General features: G+C 34.9%; 2 protein-coding genes across 2 annotated transcripts; one reads left to right on the top strand and one right to left on the bottom strand.

Moving 5' to 3' along the window:
* Positions 1-866: 866 nt before the first annotated feature.
* On the top strand, positions 867-8546 carry LOC108225071 (F-box protein At3g58530). Its single transcript, XM_017399881.2, has 13 exons — positions 867-1152; positions 1250-1309; positions 1826-1909; positions 2135-2265; positions 2356-2431; positions 3114-3184; positions 3563-3649; positions 6664-6736; positions 6827-6894; positions 6976-7044; positions 7506-7611; positions 7878-7980; positions 8099-8546. Exons 1-12 carry the CDS (start codon positions 961-963, stop codon positions 7941-7943), a joined length of 1083 nt encoding a protein of 360 aa, XP_017255370.1. The 5' UTR covers positions 867-960; the 3' UTR covers positions 7944-7980; positions 8099-8546.
* A 1293-nt stretch (positions 8547-9839) lies between these two features.
* On the bottom strand, positions 9840-18233 carry LOC108227916 (carbon catabolite repressor protein 4 homolog 1). The gene is made up of 12 exons (XM_017403309.2): positions 17613-18233; positions 13579-14299; positions 13207-13293; positions 13045-13128; positions 12876-12962; positions 12711-12797; positions 11987-12040; positions 11819-11910; positions 11590-11704; positions 11298-11445; positions 10898-11056; positions 9840-10243 (listed from the first exon to the last, which is right to left on the bottom strand). Exons 1-11 carry the CDS (start codon positions 17768-17770, stop codon positions 10911-10913), a joined length of 1779 nt encoding a protein of 592 aa, XP_017258798.1. The 5' UTR covers positions 17771-18233; the 3' UTR covers positions 9840-10243; positions 10898-10910.
* Positions 18234-19500: the final 1267 nt, after the last annotated feature.

Raw genomic sequence — 19500 nt, 5'->3', positions numbered from 1 at the left:
CAGATTGCAAATATAAACCGATTTTGCCATAAATGATCAGGGCATAAGATATAAGATCATTGGTACACTGATAAGAACAAAGTATATGTTTTGCTATGGAAAGATATACGGAAAATGTTAAATATTATGAAAAATTCTTGGATTTTTTTTTTTAAACTTAAACTCGATCAACTCAATATTGGAGAAATTTTTTGAAATAAATATAGTATTACTCAAATCATACAAATCTAGTTTACTTCGTTAACTTTATAATTACCAAAAGAACTAAAACTTGTTTAAGACCCTTGGCAAAAAAAAAAAAAAAAAAGACTTGTTTAAGACCAAGTTACCCTATTTAATCTCTCAATAAATTAATCCCAGATATTTTGAAATTTCTAGTTGCTTTGTTCAAAACTAAAATTACGTAACCAAAATCGTCGTCCACATTGCTGTCATTTTTTATAATAATTTACTAATTATTACTCCCTCCGTCCCTCCCATTTCTTATCAAATGGGTTGGGCACGGAGGTTAAGAAATATGTATAAAATAGTGGAAAAGAGTAAGAAAAGTGGGTGAAGTGATGGGACCATTGATTTTTAATGTATAAAAAGAAGATAGTGGAGTAAAAGTAGTGTGAAAAGGAAAGAAAAGTGGAAAAGTGGTGGAACCCATTAACTATTTTTGGTAAGTTTTGAAATGTAAAGAATTGAATGGGAGTTGGGACAGCCCAAAGAGGAAAGTGTAAAGAAATGGAAGGAACGGAAGGAGTATTTGTTCTAATGAATTTTGAATCGAAGAAACCCGGGTACACAGGATGAGTCGCAATTCAAGGCCCGGTTAACTTGATCACTGGACATTATATTATTCCTGGGCCAAAAGCCCGAATATAAAACAGAACGGGTTAACCCAAAAATTCTTTCTTGAAACCCAAAACTCTCAACGAAGTTGCACACTCATCAAGCTCTGAATCAACGGCAACAATGGCGTCGGAGATGATTGAAAGCAACACAGTAATAGAGGAAGAGGAGGAATGGAGGAGAGACACAATATTACCGGAAGTAATGAAGATCGTGTGTTCCAGATCCATGCTTCCTCATAAAGACCTAATCTCTTTATTACTTGTTTCTCCCTCACTTCGCCGTTCTCTCAACTCCTATTCCTCTCTCTGGCCTGTACGTATCCCCTCTCGCTTTCTTTTTTCTTGAGGATTCGACATTTTTAATTATTTCGTCGCGAATTTATTTTCGTGAATTGATTCTTATTTTTTAGGTAATTGATCTTCGCGAGTACAGTAATGCTGGAGATCGTCTTCTAGCTGCTCTTTCACTGGTTTGCCTTCGCTGCTCTTCTGTGAATACGTTGAGTTGCTTAGATTAAACATCACTTTTTCGCATAAGCTTAGAAGCAGCTCAGACAATGTCGCTATCCTTCCGTGAATATGTTGAATTCTTGGCTTAAACCTCACTTTTTAGCATAAGCTTAGAAGCAGCTCACATTTTACTGGTTTAAAGATTGCGCTAAGCTTATCCCCAGTTTACTGGTTTTTGAGCGCATTTAATGAAGTTCACGTTTTCTTTCTATTCAAATAATAGTGTTCTCTGGCTATCTAATCTGCTAATACAAGACTGTACATTCTCATATGATTACAAGTTCTATTTATGTTGTTAAAATCAGAATTGCGATATTATGATATATGTATGTGTGTATGTAGTTAAATGAAATTTATATATAATGCAATAGTAAACTTTTGCATATTGACTAGGAATAAACTGAATTAGGATGGCTCATGGGTTGTATATTGTGTATATGTGCCTGTTTAATGTTTTCTCTATGTGTGTGCTACAGGCTAGATATCAAAATGTTAATCAAATAAGCCTTGAATTTGCACAAGGTGTTGAAGATAAACATATGGAGCTCCTTAAGAAAAAGGTAATTTGCATATTGATCAAGGAACCTGTTAAACATGTGAAAGTGGGTGTAATGAAGTAACCCTAGAATAATTATTTCATTATAGCCAAAGAATTTGTACTAGACATTTTTGTAGTCTACACTTTCTTCACCCCTGGTCCCCCAAGTATGATCTAATGATATTTGTATGACGTGAGCTAGTGAGTTTAGGTAATCGATTAATTTACTCTCTTTTTCATTTTACAGTTCAACAGTTCTGTACAAAATTTGGAGCATTTGAATTTAAATGGCTGCCAGAAAATCACTGATAAGGGAGTTGAAGCAATAACCGATGCTTGTCCTAAATTGAAAAGTTTCTCCATCTATTGGAATGTAAGGTAATAAATTTTTTATGTTTATTTGGTTTTTGTGTTTATACAGTGGACCTAGTTAGACTATAAGCTGGTTATTTGTGATACATTCTTCAGGGTCTCTGATCTTAGTATGACCTATTTGGTGAAGAACTGCAAGAACATAGTTGATTTGAACTTGAGTGGCTGCAAGGTATATATGATCTCTAACTGAAAAGGAATTCCAGTTACATGCCAGGATCTCTTTCTTTCGACTATAGCTTCTTTTATTACCCACCTTTTCTGATATTTATTCAGACTTTGGAGAGTTTAGACTTTATTTATGCTGTTTAGCAATGTGTAAGCTTTTCTGATATGTAATCTGTCTTAAGAGAGTTATGCTTTATTTATAGCAATGTGTAGACACTGATGGATGACAAGAATCAAAAAAGAAGGTTCAACAGTAGGATGCTATTAGAGTTTAAATCAAAAGGGAGTTGAAATCAAAAGGAGATCATATTCAAGTTCTGTAAATAGATAGGTAGTAGACCACTTGTTTTATAGTTTATACACTTCTTTTTAGCATGATATAATATATGTTTTCTTTATATTATTTCTCCTAATATTTGAATCCTTATATTTGATAAATTTTAAGTTCCATCTCCAAGTTTCTTATCCCTTTTTTTTGGTTGAGTATCTGTGAATTGCCTTTTTTCTCACAAAATGTGTAAATGGAAACATCTCTTTCTTATTGTGATCTTAATATATGAACTAAGTCACTAACTAAATTTATCTATACATCTGATTTCTTTTGATTGCTGTACAATATCACTTTCACTTATTCAGATGTTGAATTATTTGTACTGATAGAGAAGTTTACTGCTTGGGTGTTACAGAATATCTCAGATAAAAGTTTGGAGTTGATTGCCAGCAATTATCAGCTTTTGGAGTCCTTAAATCTTACTAGGCAAGTATCCATGTTATTTGGAATTGCAAAATTGGTGAAATAGTAATTATTCTTAGTTGAATCATGATCGACATTAATTTATACTGATTGGTCTAGTAACTTCCTTAACCCGCTAGTTGTTGCATCTTTCCTTTTTGTATCTTGTTCTGTATATTATTTCATTTAGCAAGTGCACAAACTTTGAAATTAGTTTGGATACCTTGAAAATATCAATTTTCTATAGATATAATGATGAATATTAAAGATATAGCTTAGTATAGGGACAAATATGGCATTTTCCATTACATTTAGCCTAGGCTTGTGCATAAAAAAAATATATGCAGTGTTAAACTTTTTGAATCCTCATCTCACCTGATCATTTTGTGGGTAATATATTAGGTGCGTCAAGCTAACAGATGGGGGTTTGCAACAGATATTATGCAAATGTTGTGCTCTGCGGACTCTAAATCTTTATGCCGATTCAAGGTAAATTCTAGAAATCTACATGTTTTTTTTCTTGAAGTAAAAAGGGAACTGTTTGGAATATGTTCGACCATATCTAGTGTCACTGTACTGGCTCGAAAGATATTCGCCAGACCTGGTCACCCCCCCCCCCCCCCGTCCAAGCGTGTGTATTTTAATTTAATTTTAAGGTTTGTTTTACTCAAAGTCTAGGCTGTAGCAAATTATATAATCTCAAGGCCAGTTGTCATTGACGTGGGGAAAATTACTATAGGATTTAGAATTGCGGGGATAAGTTGATAAACACTTGGCAAATAAAATATGGAAGTTATAGTTTGGAGGTCAAAACATAGGCTTAAATCCACCCGACCATTCAGGTATGACCCCATGGACACTCTCACCATTAAAACCTTTTAACCATAGTGGAGTTCACTTGCCGATCAAAGGGAGTAATTGGGTATAAAGGCATATTACTTTCAAGTATTTATATCTAACTTCTTATCATAGTTTTTTAAGCAATACAAGTTAAATACTTTTTTTTTTTGGAATTTTATAATAAAAGAGCATTAAACTAAAGTAATATCCAAGCTTAAAATAAATTAAAAAAAATAACAAATATAATTGCCAAATTTTGCATCAAAAATTAGCATATAAAACGATGCCCTGCTTGGGAAATTTCCCTAATATGAAGAAAACCTGGCTGCATTAGGATTTTGGGGACAATAGCAGGGATGATTCTCATGAAAGAAAAATAGAAGACAATGTCTGTTTTTTAATAATCAATCAAAATCCGCCCTATCATAAACAAGATAGCTGATCGTTTATACATTATACTTGATTCTAAAAGTAAAAGATATACATTATACATTTATACTTGATAATAATTAATACATATATTCTTCAGTTTTCTATTTATTGGGCCTCCAAAGCCTGTGGCATTGCTCCCAAATTGTTACTTTAGGCTCTCTATAGTTTATAGACTGTCCTGCATTATAGTTCCTTTTTCATATGCAAATGAAGTGCAAGATAATCTACAATTTGAAATCCATTAAATAATTTAAGCAGTAGTTGCCAATTAGAATACCCACAAATCAGATTTGACTTTCGAGGACGCAGCAGAAAGAATATTCTTTTACTAAATTATCTACAAATTACCTGAAAAACAACAGCATTTCAGTACAGAACGAAATCATACACATGAAACTCCTAATTTCAGTTCTCAAACAAAACACGAAAAATCACCGGTAACTAAATCGAAAACTGAAGTAAAAGCTACAAACTAAAAACCCCATAAGTAAAAATTTAAATTCCAGTACCTTTTTGGTGAAATTGATCTCAGAATCCAGGTAGATTCAAAGAAGATTGAGCTTTAGATTTTCCAACAGAAGGGATTACCATGATATTTGTAAATTATTGGATCGAGAAGAAAGAAGCCTGAAAGAAAGACCCACTAAAAAAAATATGCACCAGCTGATATTACTAAGTGAGTTCTTGCGCAAGAAATTAAGGTGTTTTGGGTGAGAGAGTTGAGAAATAATGAGTGTTGGTGACTTGCAGATGAAAGAGAGAGGTATGAATGGGTAAATGGGTTGTGTTTGTTTGATATATTAAGCTATGCATAACAATCTCTTTTACCGGAAATTGTAATGCATTTAATTATGTTCACTGGATTTTTGGCGGGGATGTAAAATTGTCATACTAATATAGTTAAAATCGATAAAAAATTTCTTTTGTGGTCATTGTGTAATTCAGTATAAACCTAGATGGTTGGAGTAGATATAAGCCCAAAACACATTGCTGTTATGTACTAAATAAATTAGGAGCATGTTTGTCTAGGCTTATATCCTAGCTTTTGCCATTTTCGACTTTAAGATGAAAAATGTTTGTTTGTGTAGTAAGTCAAGAATTGGCTTAAAGTTAGAAATAAACCGGAAACTGACTTAAAGCCGGAAGTTAGGAGGATGTACTTTTTCGATCAACTTAATTTATTTTTATGATTCTTTTAATAAAAATTAATTTCAACCTAGGTTGAAGATTAATGTTATTTAATTTATTAAAAAGTAGAAATAATTTGTCAAATAAGTTGTAAACACTTCTTTGCACAATTTACAATTTGGCCTTTTATCCCGAAGACAGGTTTCTGCTTATAGAGAAAGTAGTTCTGGTTTTAACTTTTACCAGACGTGGCTTTTAAGCAGACAAGCTGGTAAAGCTGTTTCTTGGCCTGTGACAATAATGTCGAACAGAGCCTTAGTCAAGCTGAGCCTTATGATTGCTGTTCTCTTTAGTAAAAGGGTTCTTATCTTTTTCTGAGACTGGCCAGCGAATCTCAGCACCACAGCCATGCCCTGCGTGACGTGTGTGCGCACTAGATTCTTAATATTCTTCCATAAATTGGCAAAAGCTGCTAGGAAAAACACTATTTTGGTCATTTATAGAGTTTGTTATCAGTTTAGCTCTGTAGGACTCTATATATTTAACCAGATGCTGGTTGGAAGTATTTTATGGGCCTGTTTCGTTCACGGTTAATGAGTCCGATTAACAGAATCGGAACCTTTATGCCATGTGTAAGTGTTTGGATTAGGAATTTAGTTGCTTGGATTCGGACCTCATTCCCATTAGATGGGCAAATCATTCCTTAACTACACCTTAGGGATTTCATATCATTTCCATTTGCATTCCCGTTCCCGTTTCCGTTTTACATTCCCATTATGAAGTATTGATTAGCATCTTAGAGTTAAATTACTTAATGAAAAATTCTATATGCAGAAATGCCATATATATTGTACAGAAGATAATTGAGTTAGTTGGTAAACGAGTCTGCTCCCACACATTTCACTCTATTCTATGTGCAACCTATTCTGATCAATAAACCGAGTCATATTGAATATTTTGTAGTTTTCTCCTCCGCTTGTCTTCATCAACTTAAAGCCTTGAACTATTAATCACAGATCAAAAACACTCTATTGCCGTACACCTCATTTGTTATTTTAATGTTTAAAATCTGATATATATGGGCCTGCAATTATGTTTTTCAGCTTTACAGATGTAGCTTACAAGAAGTTCAGTCTTTTGGTTGGTCTCAGATTCTTGGATCTCTGTGGTGCCCAGGTATTATCTAATAACTGTAAATGGTTCAATGTAAATGTTTTACACTTTCTTTAGTAAGACCATTGATATTGAAATGTGTCTGATTGCCAGAATCTCTCCGATGAAGGACTCTCTTGTGTAGCTAAATGCAAGAATCTAGTGTCTCTCAACTTGACATGGTAAAAAATATAAGCCTGCATCTCGATATATTATGAAAAGAACTTATTATAATAGTTTGTATCTATTTTCTTATTCGTTAGGTGTGTGCGTCTGACTGATGCGGGGGTTATTTCTGTTGCACAAGGATGTACCTCTCTTGAATTTCTCAGGTGAATAAATCCTGGTTTATTATATTATTGCCTCAAGTGATATACTGTTATGTAAAACATCATTTCTCTTGAATGATACACCAAAGAAAGCAGATCACTGTTTGCAACCTCAGTAATAGTTTTAATCCTTTTGTTGTAAGAATGATCCATTGTAGTTTAATTTTCACATTAAAAATGAAAAACAGTACCTTCAAATTAATATGATCAAGTCACATGTTAGAGTTATTTGAGCCGAGCAGATCTCGTATATGTAATGGCCTAGTGCTTACTTCATCTAGGACAACTCGGTAACTGGACTGTTACATGAATTATTATGTTTAATATTCTGTATTTTTAGTTATACTTTAAAAATCTACCCATTTCCAAATAATTGTGACATTCTGTATTTTTATTTTGCTTTAAAAATGTACCCCTTTCCATATTGATGTAAGCTTCAACTATTGTTACTTCAAATGATGCAGCTTGTTTGGAATTGTTGGAGTCACTGATAAGTGCCTGGAGGCCCTATCAACGTCCTGCTCAAACACAATCACGACCCTCGATGTGAATGGCTGTGTTGGCATCAAGGTAATTAGTAATTACCCCTTGTATCCACGTGTCAATAGGCACACACCTGACAACAACCCAATTTGAAATGGTTTTAGTTTAGGTTTCTGTGGCTATTGGCCTTGGTCTAAAAGTCCCATTAATTGCAAATATCGCTATTCTTTAAAGTGTTAGATGTGATAGGATCTTGAGTTTGTGGACCCGGTCTGTTATTTTCTTTAAGGAAGCATACCAGTTCTTTCAACTATTTATCTGTTCCTCTAAATTTTGAATATTATGGCATGTAGAGACGGAGCCGCGAGGAACTGCTACAATTGTTCCCGCGTCTAATATGCTTCAAAGTACACAGCTAAGTTTATGGGCAGAAGGTTGCAGAATATCTTGCTGATAGTAAGTGCAAAAATCATCAATCACTGTTGTCGAATCATTTTTCTAATAATATGAGTGCACTGACAAACATTTTGATAATGCCTTTGATTTTGGTTGAACCTATGGATGTCCTATGCAGATTTGACAGCATATTGTTGCTTCCTCATTGAGGGAAGCCACCTTCACAGCAGCTAACTCACAAAGGATATACTCGAAGAATTTTCGCGCACAAATATGGTCTCTTGACTCTTCCGCTCGCAGTTTGCCATGTTTTTATGATGCATACTACAGCATCGCTGACCTAAGAGAAGTAGTGAGGGTCAAATATTTTATTGGACGACTATACTGATTTGTTGTACACTTCTTCCATAATACTGGGGATGTATTTGTTAGACTGCTTTTTTGATCAAGCTGAGGACCTATGGATTCTAACATAGTGATCTTTAGGCAAAAGTATACAAATGGCAGAAGGGTGGAAGTAATACTGGAGTAGAATTATACTTTATCTCCAATGGAGGGTTTTGTATGGTTGGAGATGCTCCAACTTGAAATCTACTGGAAATCCAAGTACCCAAATTTTTCCATGAGGTTGAGGTTTTACATTCCAACGCGACTGTCCAAATCATAAACCTAACTATTTGTATAAACATAACTATATGTTGTTGATATCTCGCTTCTGGCAAAACAAATGATTTACATGTAATTTCACCTTCTTCAAGTGAAATTTGAGTTGCAAAATTTGAGAGCCATTCATAACTATAAACTTCCAGATTTATCTGGCAATCATATGCAAATAATGCAACTGTTCTAAATTTCAGATAATGGTAATTTCAAGCCATCTGAACAAGTTTTCATCTTAGCACTATTAATTGGTACTGATCTTAGTATGCATTTAATGGTAAAGTAGAGGATCGACAAATTGAATTAGAACTTCTCTTGGTATATGCCTTTACCGGTAAATAGAGAATCAACCATGAATGATTATATTTGAAGTTATTTCTGGCGTGTTCAACATCTTTGAGAAAAAGACGACTTTCCTCGGATAGAATGAAACTTAGATTCATAAAAGAGGAGAGATCAGTCATTCATATAGCAAACAAGAACGAGATTTCCCATTTATTTGCCGAAAAGTTGACACTTGTTTCTTCTATACTCTAGAGTTTGGACCTTAACTCTCGTAATTTATTGTTTCTTTCACGCAATGAGCCACCAACTTATCATACAAAACACTTGAGTTATCAATCTTTACTACTACTAAGTACAAAGTACAAAGGGTTCTTTTTGCCGTTTCATGTTGACCAAATGACCATCACTATAGAACTATTTAAGCATGCCAGGTTTTCAAACTTGAAGGCTAGTTCGAATCTTAGAGCTCATTTAGTGGCAAAAAAACACCAGATGATAAGATATGCGCTGATTTTATGAGACACGGTCCATGAGGACCCAGAGGCTGATATGGTCAACATGCTTGGGTCACAAACCAACCTCATCCATTACCCACAAATCAGATGACTTGTACACATTCTCAATTCCCCTCATTTCAATTATATTCATTCTACTTCCCCACTAATCAAAATTTCAAACTCACCACATCAGAAGAATTATTGTAGTTAGGAAACAATCCTCCCGACACACACTTCAGTCCTATATATACACATTCCCATATGTGTGTGTGTGTGTGTGCGCTCGCTTTTTATTGTATCAGAATCCATCTGTCAATAATTGGTGGCTGGGATATTTAAATTCGGCCACCCGTTTGCAATGTACTCCAACTACCAAATACAAAAAACAAATAGTACACGCGGATGATTATAATGTTATTTCGCAGATATTTTCCTAACAAATGTAATCACACACAAAAAAAATAAAAAAAAATAACATATCAGAACTCCATTTCCATTTAAAACAAACCCATCATCTAAAGACATGATACACTACCACTATAAGCCTTTGGTTGTTCAATAGCTAAGATTTGGTATTGTACAATGACCCAGAAAAAAAAAACAAATCTAATGACTGCAAAGAAAGAAAGACCTTTTTGTGGTGGAAAACTAGACCACGCTAGTGTGAAGAATATACTTGCACCATAGGTATTGCTGATATTATATTCCTATTTTAAGTAAAAAGTGAACGCCATTGAACAAGAAAAACTAGTCTCTTTCTATCAGACAAGGGAAGCATAATACAAAGTAGATCATAATCTACCATTCTTACATTGACTATCTTTATCGATTGGTTCTCTATGCTTGTACAATCTGACTGTGGTTCCATATGAACATCTGACCTGCAGAACATACTAATTGTTAACAAGATAATACAGACCATGGCATTTACATATCCGCCACAAATAAAGTATTTAAACTACAGAAATAACAGCAGAATACCCATGTTTTTGAAAAACTGGCATGTCCTGACATGGCATACAACAATAATAATGACTCTATGAGAACGTCTTAGTTTAGGGATGTACATCGGACCATGGCATTTACATATCTGCAACAAATAAAGTATTTAAACTATAGAAATAACAGCAGAAGACGCATGTTTTTGAAAAACTGGTATGTCCTGACATCACATACAACAATAACAACTCTACAAGAACGTCTTAGTTTTGGGATGTACATTCTCATCCATGAACATTGAATTTGGACTAAAGAGACGTCTTAAATCCTAAAATCACATGCATCTTTTGCATTGATCTCCACCATCAAACCTTGGATCTTACAACATCTCAACACCATATAAGGCATAACCATGAATTGTATATGCAAAAAAAATGTTTCTAGAAATTACAAGACAAGTGATATAATTATAGAGTACGATGCAAAGATTTTCGGGTGTTATAGTTTACACCCATCTAATTTACAGCAGGAAAGTGGGAACCTGACAGCAATAAACTAAAAGCGTCAACGGTTTTCAGAGTCTAGAAGAAACTTGCCTAATCTTCGTCGTCATCGTCTAGTCCGAGGCTTGCAGCGGAATTCAGCTAGAAGTGCTATGTGATCTGAGGACCACTCTGGAGAAGGAAGTGCTGTGTCTTTTCTCAAGCTATCCTCATCCAGAAGCTCTAATAAAGATTCCACGGTTAAAGAGTCCGCTGAAACAACACAACAATCATCATTAATATTTCATGTGTATTAGACTTTGGTTTAATGAAAATCTAGCATCATCTTCGTGTAAAACGAGATCTAAGCATGAATTTTTGTGATCTAAAGAAAATTGGGGGAGTAAGCGCGAGGTACTAAGCTTTAGAATAAAAATCTAAGACGAAGCGAAAGAGGATGTGACTACTGAATCAATAAATTTTAAAAAAAAACATATAAGAATAGCAAATATACCCGAGTAAAATATGTAATCAAGGGTACCAATAAAATCCCTGGTGCAGTTTGTAAATAAAGGTTCATTCGTATTAGGATCCATTCTCCTCCTCTGTTGCTCAAAACCAAGACCTGCCCCAATTCTCGCAAAGGAAGAATATGCACTAACCTGTAAACAGTGGGACATTTACGCATGGACTTCAATATTAAAGGCCACCTTATTCAGATAATACCTCCATTATGTTATTTATAGGTATAATAAATGCAATCAACAATTTGTAAAAGCATCAAATTATGAAAGTTATGTTGTTACCAATGGCAACTGATGTGTCAGCTTGGTGGCAGGGCGCAGGATATTCAGAGGATCTACTGCCAACTCTGGATGCATAGGATCAACTTTACCCAATGCAAGAAGTGCATGAGGAGCACTGGAATGAAGCATATATATCAGCTCAGTACATTACTAATATAATATTTTAACTTCTACATACGATATGATCTGGACTATTTAGCAGCTTGTTATCTAGGAAAAAAACCCACACCTTCCGGGTACTGAATTAAAATCCCCACACACCAACATGGGGATGTCAGCACTAGCAGCTATCTTTTCCAGTCCTTTCAGGAGAGTGTGGACCTGCACATCAATGTTGAGTCCTATAAACAGAGAGATAAATTACTCAAGTGAAGTAGATAAGGAGTGTGAATAAAACCTGCCAAATCTTGACATCCTTCAAGTCTTGGTGAATATTCACATGTGTGTTGGCCTGTGATTAAAGAAGTTAAAATGACATATACAAAAGAGTAATGTGATTACTTGAATTCCATCATACACTAATATATCAAATATAGAAATAGAATCACACAGTTAAAAACTACTCGAAATTAAAGAGGGATTTAGTGGTCATTACAGGCAAAAGGTGGTACAGATGCACCGTATAATTAAATGCTATAGGCCTATGGTGTTATAAAAATCTCTGCATGCTCTGCAGATGAATGCCAGATTCTACCACAATCAATTGGAAACAATGTTGCTCATAATTTGGCAATATCTTTCTACCTCTTAACTCTTTCAGACAGTAAAAACGGGTGCGTGCATAAATATAGAGCCCTTACTAACTGTTCAAAATCATAATTTGGTCATGCCAGTTTTAGCTTATATATTCTTAAATTAACATCAATCGTTATAATGTTTGAGAGGACATATACTAGTGAAACAGTCCACATGTACTCATAAACTAAAAAACAATATCAGCTTTGAAAAGTAAATATATTTGTTGACTTACTTATTGCCTAACTTAATAAAAAGCAGCCTCAGTTTTTAAGAGACACCAAGTATACTGGTCTTCTCTACAAGACTACAAACTTACAGATATTTTAAAACACAATGTGATGAAAAGGGAAAAAAAATTAAAGCAAGAGCAAAAAATTTCTTACCACACATACAAGTTGCCGCTTTCCAGGATTATCAATCCCCTGATTTCCAAACTTTGCTTCTAGAACCACAATCAGTGCGACATTATCCTAAAAAGGGAAATTTCATACAGTCAATATCAATTTTCAATACGCGTCTACTTTTTAACTCTACCTTAACCATCTTACCTTAACCAATCGATTTAAGGCAGTTTTCCTTTGAGCAGTTGGAACCACCGCATCAGTTAAAGATTGTGCAGCTTTATTAAACTCAACCTGTAAGAAGGCATAGATTTTATCATCAAAGAACTACTACACACCAAAACATACACTGATAAACATAAACACACATCCTCACCTCATATTTTTTGACATGTGCAAAACGATCTCTACGGAAAAAAGTAGCACAGCCATCGATGGCATTGACATTACCTGTGAACACCTGCAAAAAAGAGCAACGACATGATAAGTAAAAATAATTTGTGAAGACTAGCATAATAACACTAGCAGGTTAGCAAACCTCAGCAGTTTTCTTTTTAAAGAGAGCTTGATACCCATGTTTATCCAGCTCAGGGGAAAAAAATTCCTCAAAATGGTCGCTTTGCACCTTCAAGGAAGAATACAAAAACATATTTCCATCAAAACCCAACTGTATCTATCATGATGTAAGTTGACCCGCAGAAGAGCTTACCATGACATAAAACACAGTTGCATGAAACTACACAAAATCAAATTCTTCATAAAATCTACACTGGAAAACTTGATAGCAGAAGTACTAACGTGCTATAAAATTATGAAATGCGGTATGACTCAAAACACACTTACGAGAGCTAGATTGCTATGCAAACCAACAAATCCGATATATTATTATACAATTTTTTTGCTGATTTACCTCTTGAAGACAGACAATATCTGCACGATATCCGACTATTTCTCGCAATAAATTCTGCCTGCGGTAAGGCCAAGACAGAGCCCAGGTGGGGCAGTAATTGTAAACTTCGTTTGTAGCATAAATGTCAGATAGGATGTTGTAAGACAGCACGGTGAAATTTCCCACAGATGCTGTACGACCATCTAAATCAAGATGCCCCGTCACATCAACTCCACTGACGGAAATTAAGCGACGTGGACTAGGCGATGGAGCTGGGATGACACGAGAAGTTAATATTGTATTGACATGTCCCACAGGTGCTTTTGTTTCAGCGTCTACCACAACACATTCAAACTTAAGGACATTGCCTATGTCATCAGCAGTAGGAGTATAAGTTTTTGCACGGCCAACTTCGAACCAAGTTTCACCACCACTTCTTTGTGCAACAGCAGCAGGATATAATGGTGCTGCACCACTGGTCAGATTAGAATTAGATTGTGAACTAGCTAGTCCGCGGCCAAATATTTCTTCCTCCTCATTTCCATTTTCATTTAAAGCACTAGCAGCACGCTCATGCAGTACACGATGGTGTTGCCATGCATCAGAAAAACACTTGGGAGAGCAATGATAGCTTTTGGCAACTGGAATTTTGGCCTTCACACATCCTAAGCACTGCAATGTGGCTTGCTCAGATGGGTGTACACTACAAATAGCAACTTTCTTGTCACTTTGTATGCGATACCTGCAAACCAAACCAATTTAGCAAGAGTGGGTGGACTCATAACCAAAGATCACATTCATACATGTATGATTAAACATATGATTCACAGTAAATAAGGCCTTTAAGTACGTATATAATGCTGAAACATAGATTATATTAGCTCGTTATACTGACATGAATAAGACAAACCATGCAAGAATATATTAGATAACATGAACATGAGATAAATTCAATAACGAAACATGATGTGGAAGTTGGGAAAATTAGTGAGCCTACAGACAATAGAAAAACTGGTTGTGTCCAAGATGAGTTCATACAGCTGAGCATAATCCTTATCTAGAAAACAGGATTTTCCATCGTGCAACATATTCTTTGCATGCAGCATGCAGAAATTATTTCATATAAACTTTCCTGATAAATATACTCCCCAATTGTAACATGTTTATTACAAGCATCGTAAAGCTTCAAGTCTATAAAAATACAACGTCTTCTTTAATACAGGGTGCTAATGATGCTCACAGTATTACCTTTGATTAAATCCCAAAAAACCAAGAGTTATTATATCCTTCATGAAAGATACGAAACTCTTGTGTCAATAAGATTGTTTCTTATAGAGTTAAATCAATTATAAATACACTTCCATTTACAAAAGTATAATGATAGCAACAGGTTTGAGATGTTAAGTATTGCAGACACTTGGATTTAATACTTAATAGTATATACTTAGGACCACAACAGTAAAAAACAGAGGCGTGTTAAGGTTTGTGCTGTGCTATAGTTACAAACACAAAGGCACATATAACAAAAGAACCTCGGAACAACCCTTAAACAAACTTATTCTAGATGGATGTATAAGATCACAAATGTGCCATTTATGTCATTTACTAAAAAATAAAATAAGCGAAAAACAATAAATCAAGACACTCTCGTAGTTTGAACCAAAAAATATAAAAAAATTCTTAACCAACCTTTGACATTCTAAATTACACATCATTCGGTCTTTCCACTTGAATATTATGCAAGAACTTATAATCAGCTTGATTTCAACAACAATCAATATATATATATATATATATATATATATATATATATATCAAATGAGAACCCCAAATAATATGAGATATTAGATCTAATCTCAACCCTCCATTTTATATAAAACCTTTTAATCACGTACGTCCATTCATATGTCCCATCCTAACTTTATATTCTTCATTCACAACCCCAGGTTCTCACCTTCACTGCTACACTCTTGCACCGACACCTTCACATCGAACCACCTTCTCCACTTCAGATCTCCTCTTCCACCGATTTCTACCTCTTCATAGTTTCTTTCTTCTTCACCTCTCTCCACTATATTTGCCGATTTCAATCTTCCCCTGCCATCTCCGATCGATTTCGATCTTTCTTTTGTCTCTGCTTCGATCTTCTACTTGCAAAGCTTCTGATTTTGCGGTGATTAAGATGTTTACAATCGCCAACAGTCGAATGTTATATACTCTCCTTGGCAGAACAAGTCGCAGCACGAGTCTATTAGTTCTGGTTAATCAAATTGGGGTCGCTCATGTGTTTGTCAAAATGCATCAATTAGTTTTTGTTTATTGATGTTGGTGGTGGTGGTATCAGTGTGGCGGTGGTGGTATAGGTTTAATACATTGACTTGTAGGTGGCTATGAAAGTGAAATGATGTGGTGATTTTTGTTTTTACGGTGGTGATTTTTGTTTTCAGGCGTTGATTTTGCTTTGTAGTTGGTGATTTTTCAGATTCGGGGGTCTGTAGATGGTGGTGGTAGTCTGTAGTAGGTGATGATGTGGTGATTTTTGTTTTCTGACAGTGATTTTCATTTTTTCAGTGGTGATTTTTAGTTTTCCGGTGGTGATTTTCGGTTTGCCGGTGGTGATTTTACGGTGATCGCCGGAAGTGGTAGTGGCCGGAAATGGTGGTCCGTGGTGGTTGGAGGTGGCAGGAGGTGGAATTAGTATGAAGATGTGGTGATAAAATATTTAAATATTAAAAATTAATATATGGTGAGATATTGATATAGGGTATAAAATGTGTGGCTGAGATTAGATCTCATATCTCACAACAAGAGTGGTTCTCATTTGAGTATGACCCTATATATATATATATATTATATATATATATAGAGTCATGCTCTAGTGAGAACCACTCTTTTAGTGAGATATGAGATCTAATCATAACCATTCATTTTATACCTTACATCAATCTCTCACCACACATTAATTTTAATATTTAAATATTTTATCACCACCTACCACCTCACCCCACCGCTGACCATTATTTCCGGCCACCACTACCTCCGGCGACCACCAGGAAATCACCACCGGCAAACATAAAATCACCACCGTCAAACCGAAAATCATCACTGGAAAACCAAAAATCACCACCGGAAAAATAAAAATCACCATCAGAAAATGAAAATCACTACACCCAGCCGGTATTCATGCTCACTAGATCCGATCACCAGCTCCGTTCATCAACTCCGACCACCAACATTATAAAAACAAATCACCAGATCTAAAAATAAAGCATTACAACAAAATAAAATCACCACCACCGTATCATCACCACCACCATCTAACCATCACTGCCATCTACACATGTGTGGCTTTTCCTTTAGCACCAAACTATCAGCACTTAACTACCACCACTAATCTGATTACTATACACCACTATATAGTTAAACAATCGTCGTTCTGAAACGCCGCGAGAGATCGTAAAGCCCTCTCGCCGACTTAACCTCCATCGTCGACGCATCTTTGCTCACTTTGAGAATGTGGTACAGACTCGGAGGCCTTGTGATCGACAACACCGAATGCTCTAGTTTGACGACGGTGTGAAGCGATTGGAGGATGAGAGATAAAGGAGCGGGGAAGAAGGACGTAGGGGGCTGGGCTGTGGGCAAGGATGATGGCGGCTGGGGAAAGTGATGGCGGCCGGAGGTGGTGTTGGGAGACAACCCCAGTTGACGACCAAGAGAGAGAGAGCAGTAGGCTGTTTGTGTGTATGGGTGGGTTATAATTGTGAGGTTCTGATTTAATTTGGGGGGGAAAATGTGTAGCTGATATTAGATCTCATATCTCATATTAATTGGGGTTCTCATTTGAGCACTTGCCTATATATATATATATATATATCACGACTTTTAGGAAAATTTCACCGACATAAATACACTTTCAAGAACACGTTAAATTCATCCAATCAACATAAAAGACACCGATCAGAATTGATAAATTGCATAACAATACAAGAAACTAACTAACATAACAAGAACAATCAAAATCAATAAATTACATATCACGACAAGAAACTAACCACTTATATCTCAAGAAATGACCGTCAAGAGGCGAAGACTCGTTAATATCATCAGTAGTAGCAGACTTATCGGGACGACGCAAAAGCACGTAGGGAGTAAGCTCACAACCTACGATCGGAATGTCGGACGGAAGGTGCACTCTAAGCACAGTCAACATAATTTGCACTCATTAACTACAAAATCCCCAAATTTCACAAACCCTAACCCTAATTGTACAACAACTAATTTCTTCGAAGTCAAATTGAGTGATATAGATTGTCGGACACGCGGCAGATCCGCCATCACCTAATCTCTACACTCGCCAGCCTTGGTTGCCCGCACCTAAACCCTCGCAATTGTGAATTTTATGAGATGATCTGGAGCCCAATTAAGTAGAATTGGGAAAGAAAATTGGAATGAAAACAGAGCATAGGGGGGTTAATTGATTAGAGAGAGAGAGAGAGATGAATTTGAATATGAAATTGAATTGGGATTAGCGTTTTAGGGTTTTACGAAAAAGAGGAGATGGATCAAATCAACCCAGTCCAGTTTATAGTTTATGATTCTTTGCTCGACACGCCTCGTCTCATGACAATTTTCATGTATTTATTTATTCATTTAGAATTTCGGACGATAACGTTACTATTTCTTGTACCTTTTGACGGTAAGATAAATATAGAAACGTTGGGAAAAAAAATTGCTTGCTTATTGTTGATAATGATAATGAAAATTTGATTAAACTATCATCTCAAACAACTACAATGAAAATATAAAGTATATTTTCTTTCTCTAATCTTCTCTCGGTCTATTTGATTTCTTAAAAAAGTATATTATCAAAATAAAATTTTGTATCAAACAAAAGAGTGAATATAAACTAATTTATTTATTCATGTTATCCGGTCCATCGACTTACACGAACATTTATAATATCAAAAATAAATCAAAATGTATCTAGAATATACTTCATTATTAAAATTAGGCCCTTAAAATTAGAATCACAAAATTGCTTGATTCTTCAAAAAGTAAAATTATATAGTTGTGTGTATTTATTCTAAAGTTATTGATTGTTCTCTTGATTTAGAATTTACAACTATATATCTTCTTTCATTCAATTTTAGTCACCTGTAGTGTTTTTTTTTTGTGTTATATATTTGTTATTTGTGAGTATTTGTTTTAATAATTATCGGATGAGTCAAGGTCAGACTCAAGACCCGACAAAAGATAAGTTCTTGATGACTTGAGCTATTCGAGCGTGCTTTTATATATGTGATATATTATTAAGTGACGAGTTTGTAGTAAATACAATGATAATTAATAATAAAATTTGGATACGGGCGGGTCAAGTTCATAACAAAATCAATAATACACGTTGCTCATTAGTTAATAGTATTCTCTCCGTTCCTTTCACATACCCATTTTGATTTTTAAAAAGTCAAATTGACTAATTTTTAACTGAATACTATAAATTAACTATTCATAATTTTTTAAATCTGAAAGTTGCATATTAAAATAGACTAAATATACTTTTATTATTTTACAATTATATAATATATGTAAATAGATAAAATGAATATGTAAAAAAAGACAGAGGAGGCCAACTTGATGGCACAGTGGGTGTTTGAGTAAAGCCCCATTTTTGGAGTTTATAAAGTAGAAACATTTATTCTTACTGTTTGCGTAAAAAGTCGGAAAACACTTATAAATAGCTAAAAATCCTACTTTTTGTTTCATAACTTCAACCTTTTTCCCAAACACTTTAACACTTAATTTTAAGTTCACCCATAGTCTTTCTCGGATGGAGGATTAAGATGAAGGGTTGAAAATTTTGAGTAATCGAATTATTCTCATCACTGCTTTATGCGTGCAAAAATATTATAAGAATGATGGATACTAGTAAACTACTATAAC

The sequence above is a fragment of the Daucus carota genome, chromosome 6 (assembly GCF_001625215.2).
Source record: "Daucus carota subsp. sativus chromosome 6, DH1 v3.0, whole genome shotgun sequence".
Lineage (NCBI taxonomy): Eukaryota > Viridiplantae > Streptophyta > Magnoliopsida > Apiales > Apiaceae > Daucus > Daucus carota.
The sequence above is the reverse complement of the archived record's forward strand: the minus strand, read 5'-3'. Positions and strand labels throughout refer to the sequence as shown.

Bases quoted from the DNA above. Each gene is read 5' to 3' on its own strand.
- LOC108225071 (XM_017399881.2), top strand. From the start codon at position 961: ATGGCGTCGGAGATGATTGAAAGCAACACAGTAATAGAGGAAGAGGAG. The intron at 2,266-2,355 runs GTAATAAATTTT...TACATTCTTCAG, and splicing joins TCCATCTATTGGAATGTAAG to GGTCTCTGATCTTAGTATGA. The intron at 3,650-6,663 runs GTAAATTCTAGA...TATGTTTTTCAG, and splicing joins AATCTTTATGCCGATTCAAG to CTTTACAGATGTAGCTTACA.
- LOC108227916 (XM_017403309.2), bottom strand. From the start codon at position 17,770: ATGTTGACTGTGCTTAGAGTGCACCTTCCGTCCGACATTCCGATCGTA. The intron at 12,963-13,044 runs GTGAGGATGTGT...GCCTTCTTACAG, and splicing joins CACATGTCAAAAAATATGAG to GTTGAGTTTAATAAAGCTGC. The intron at 11,911-11,986 runs GTTTTATTCACA...ATTGATGTGCAG, and splicing joins AGGATGTCAAGATTTGGCAG to GTCCACACTCTCCTGAAAGG.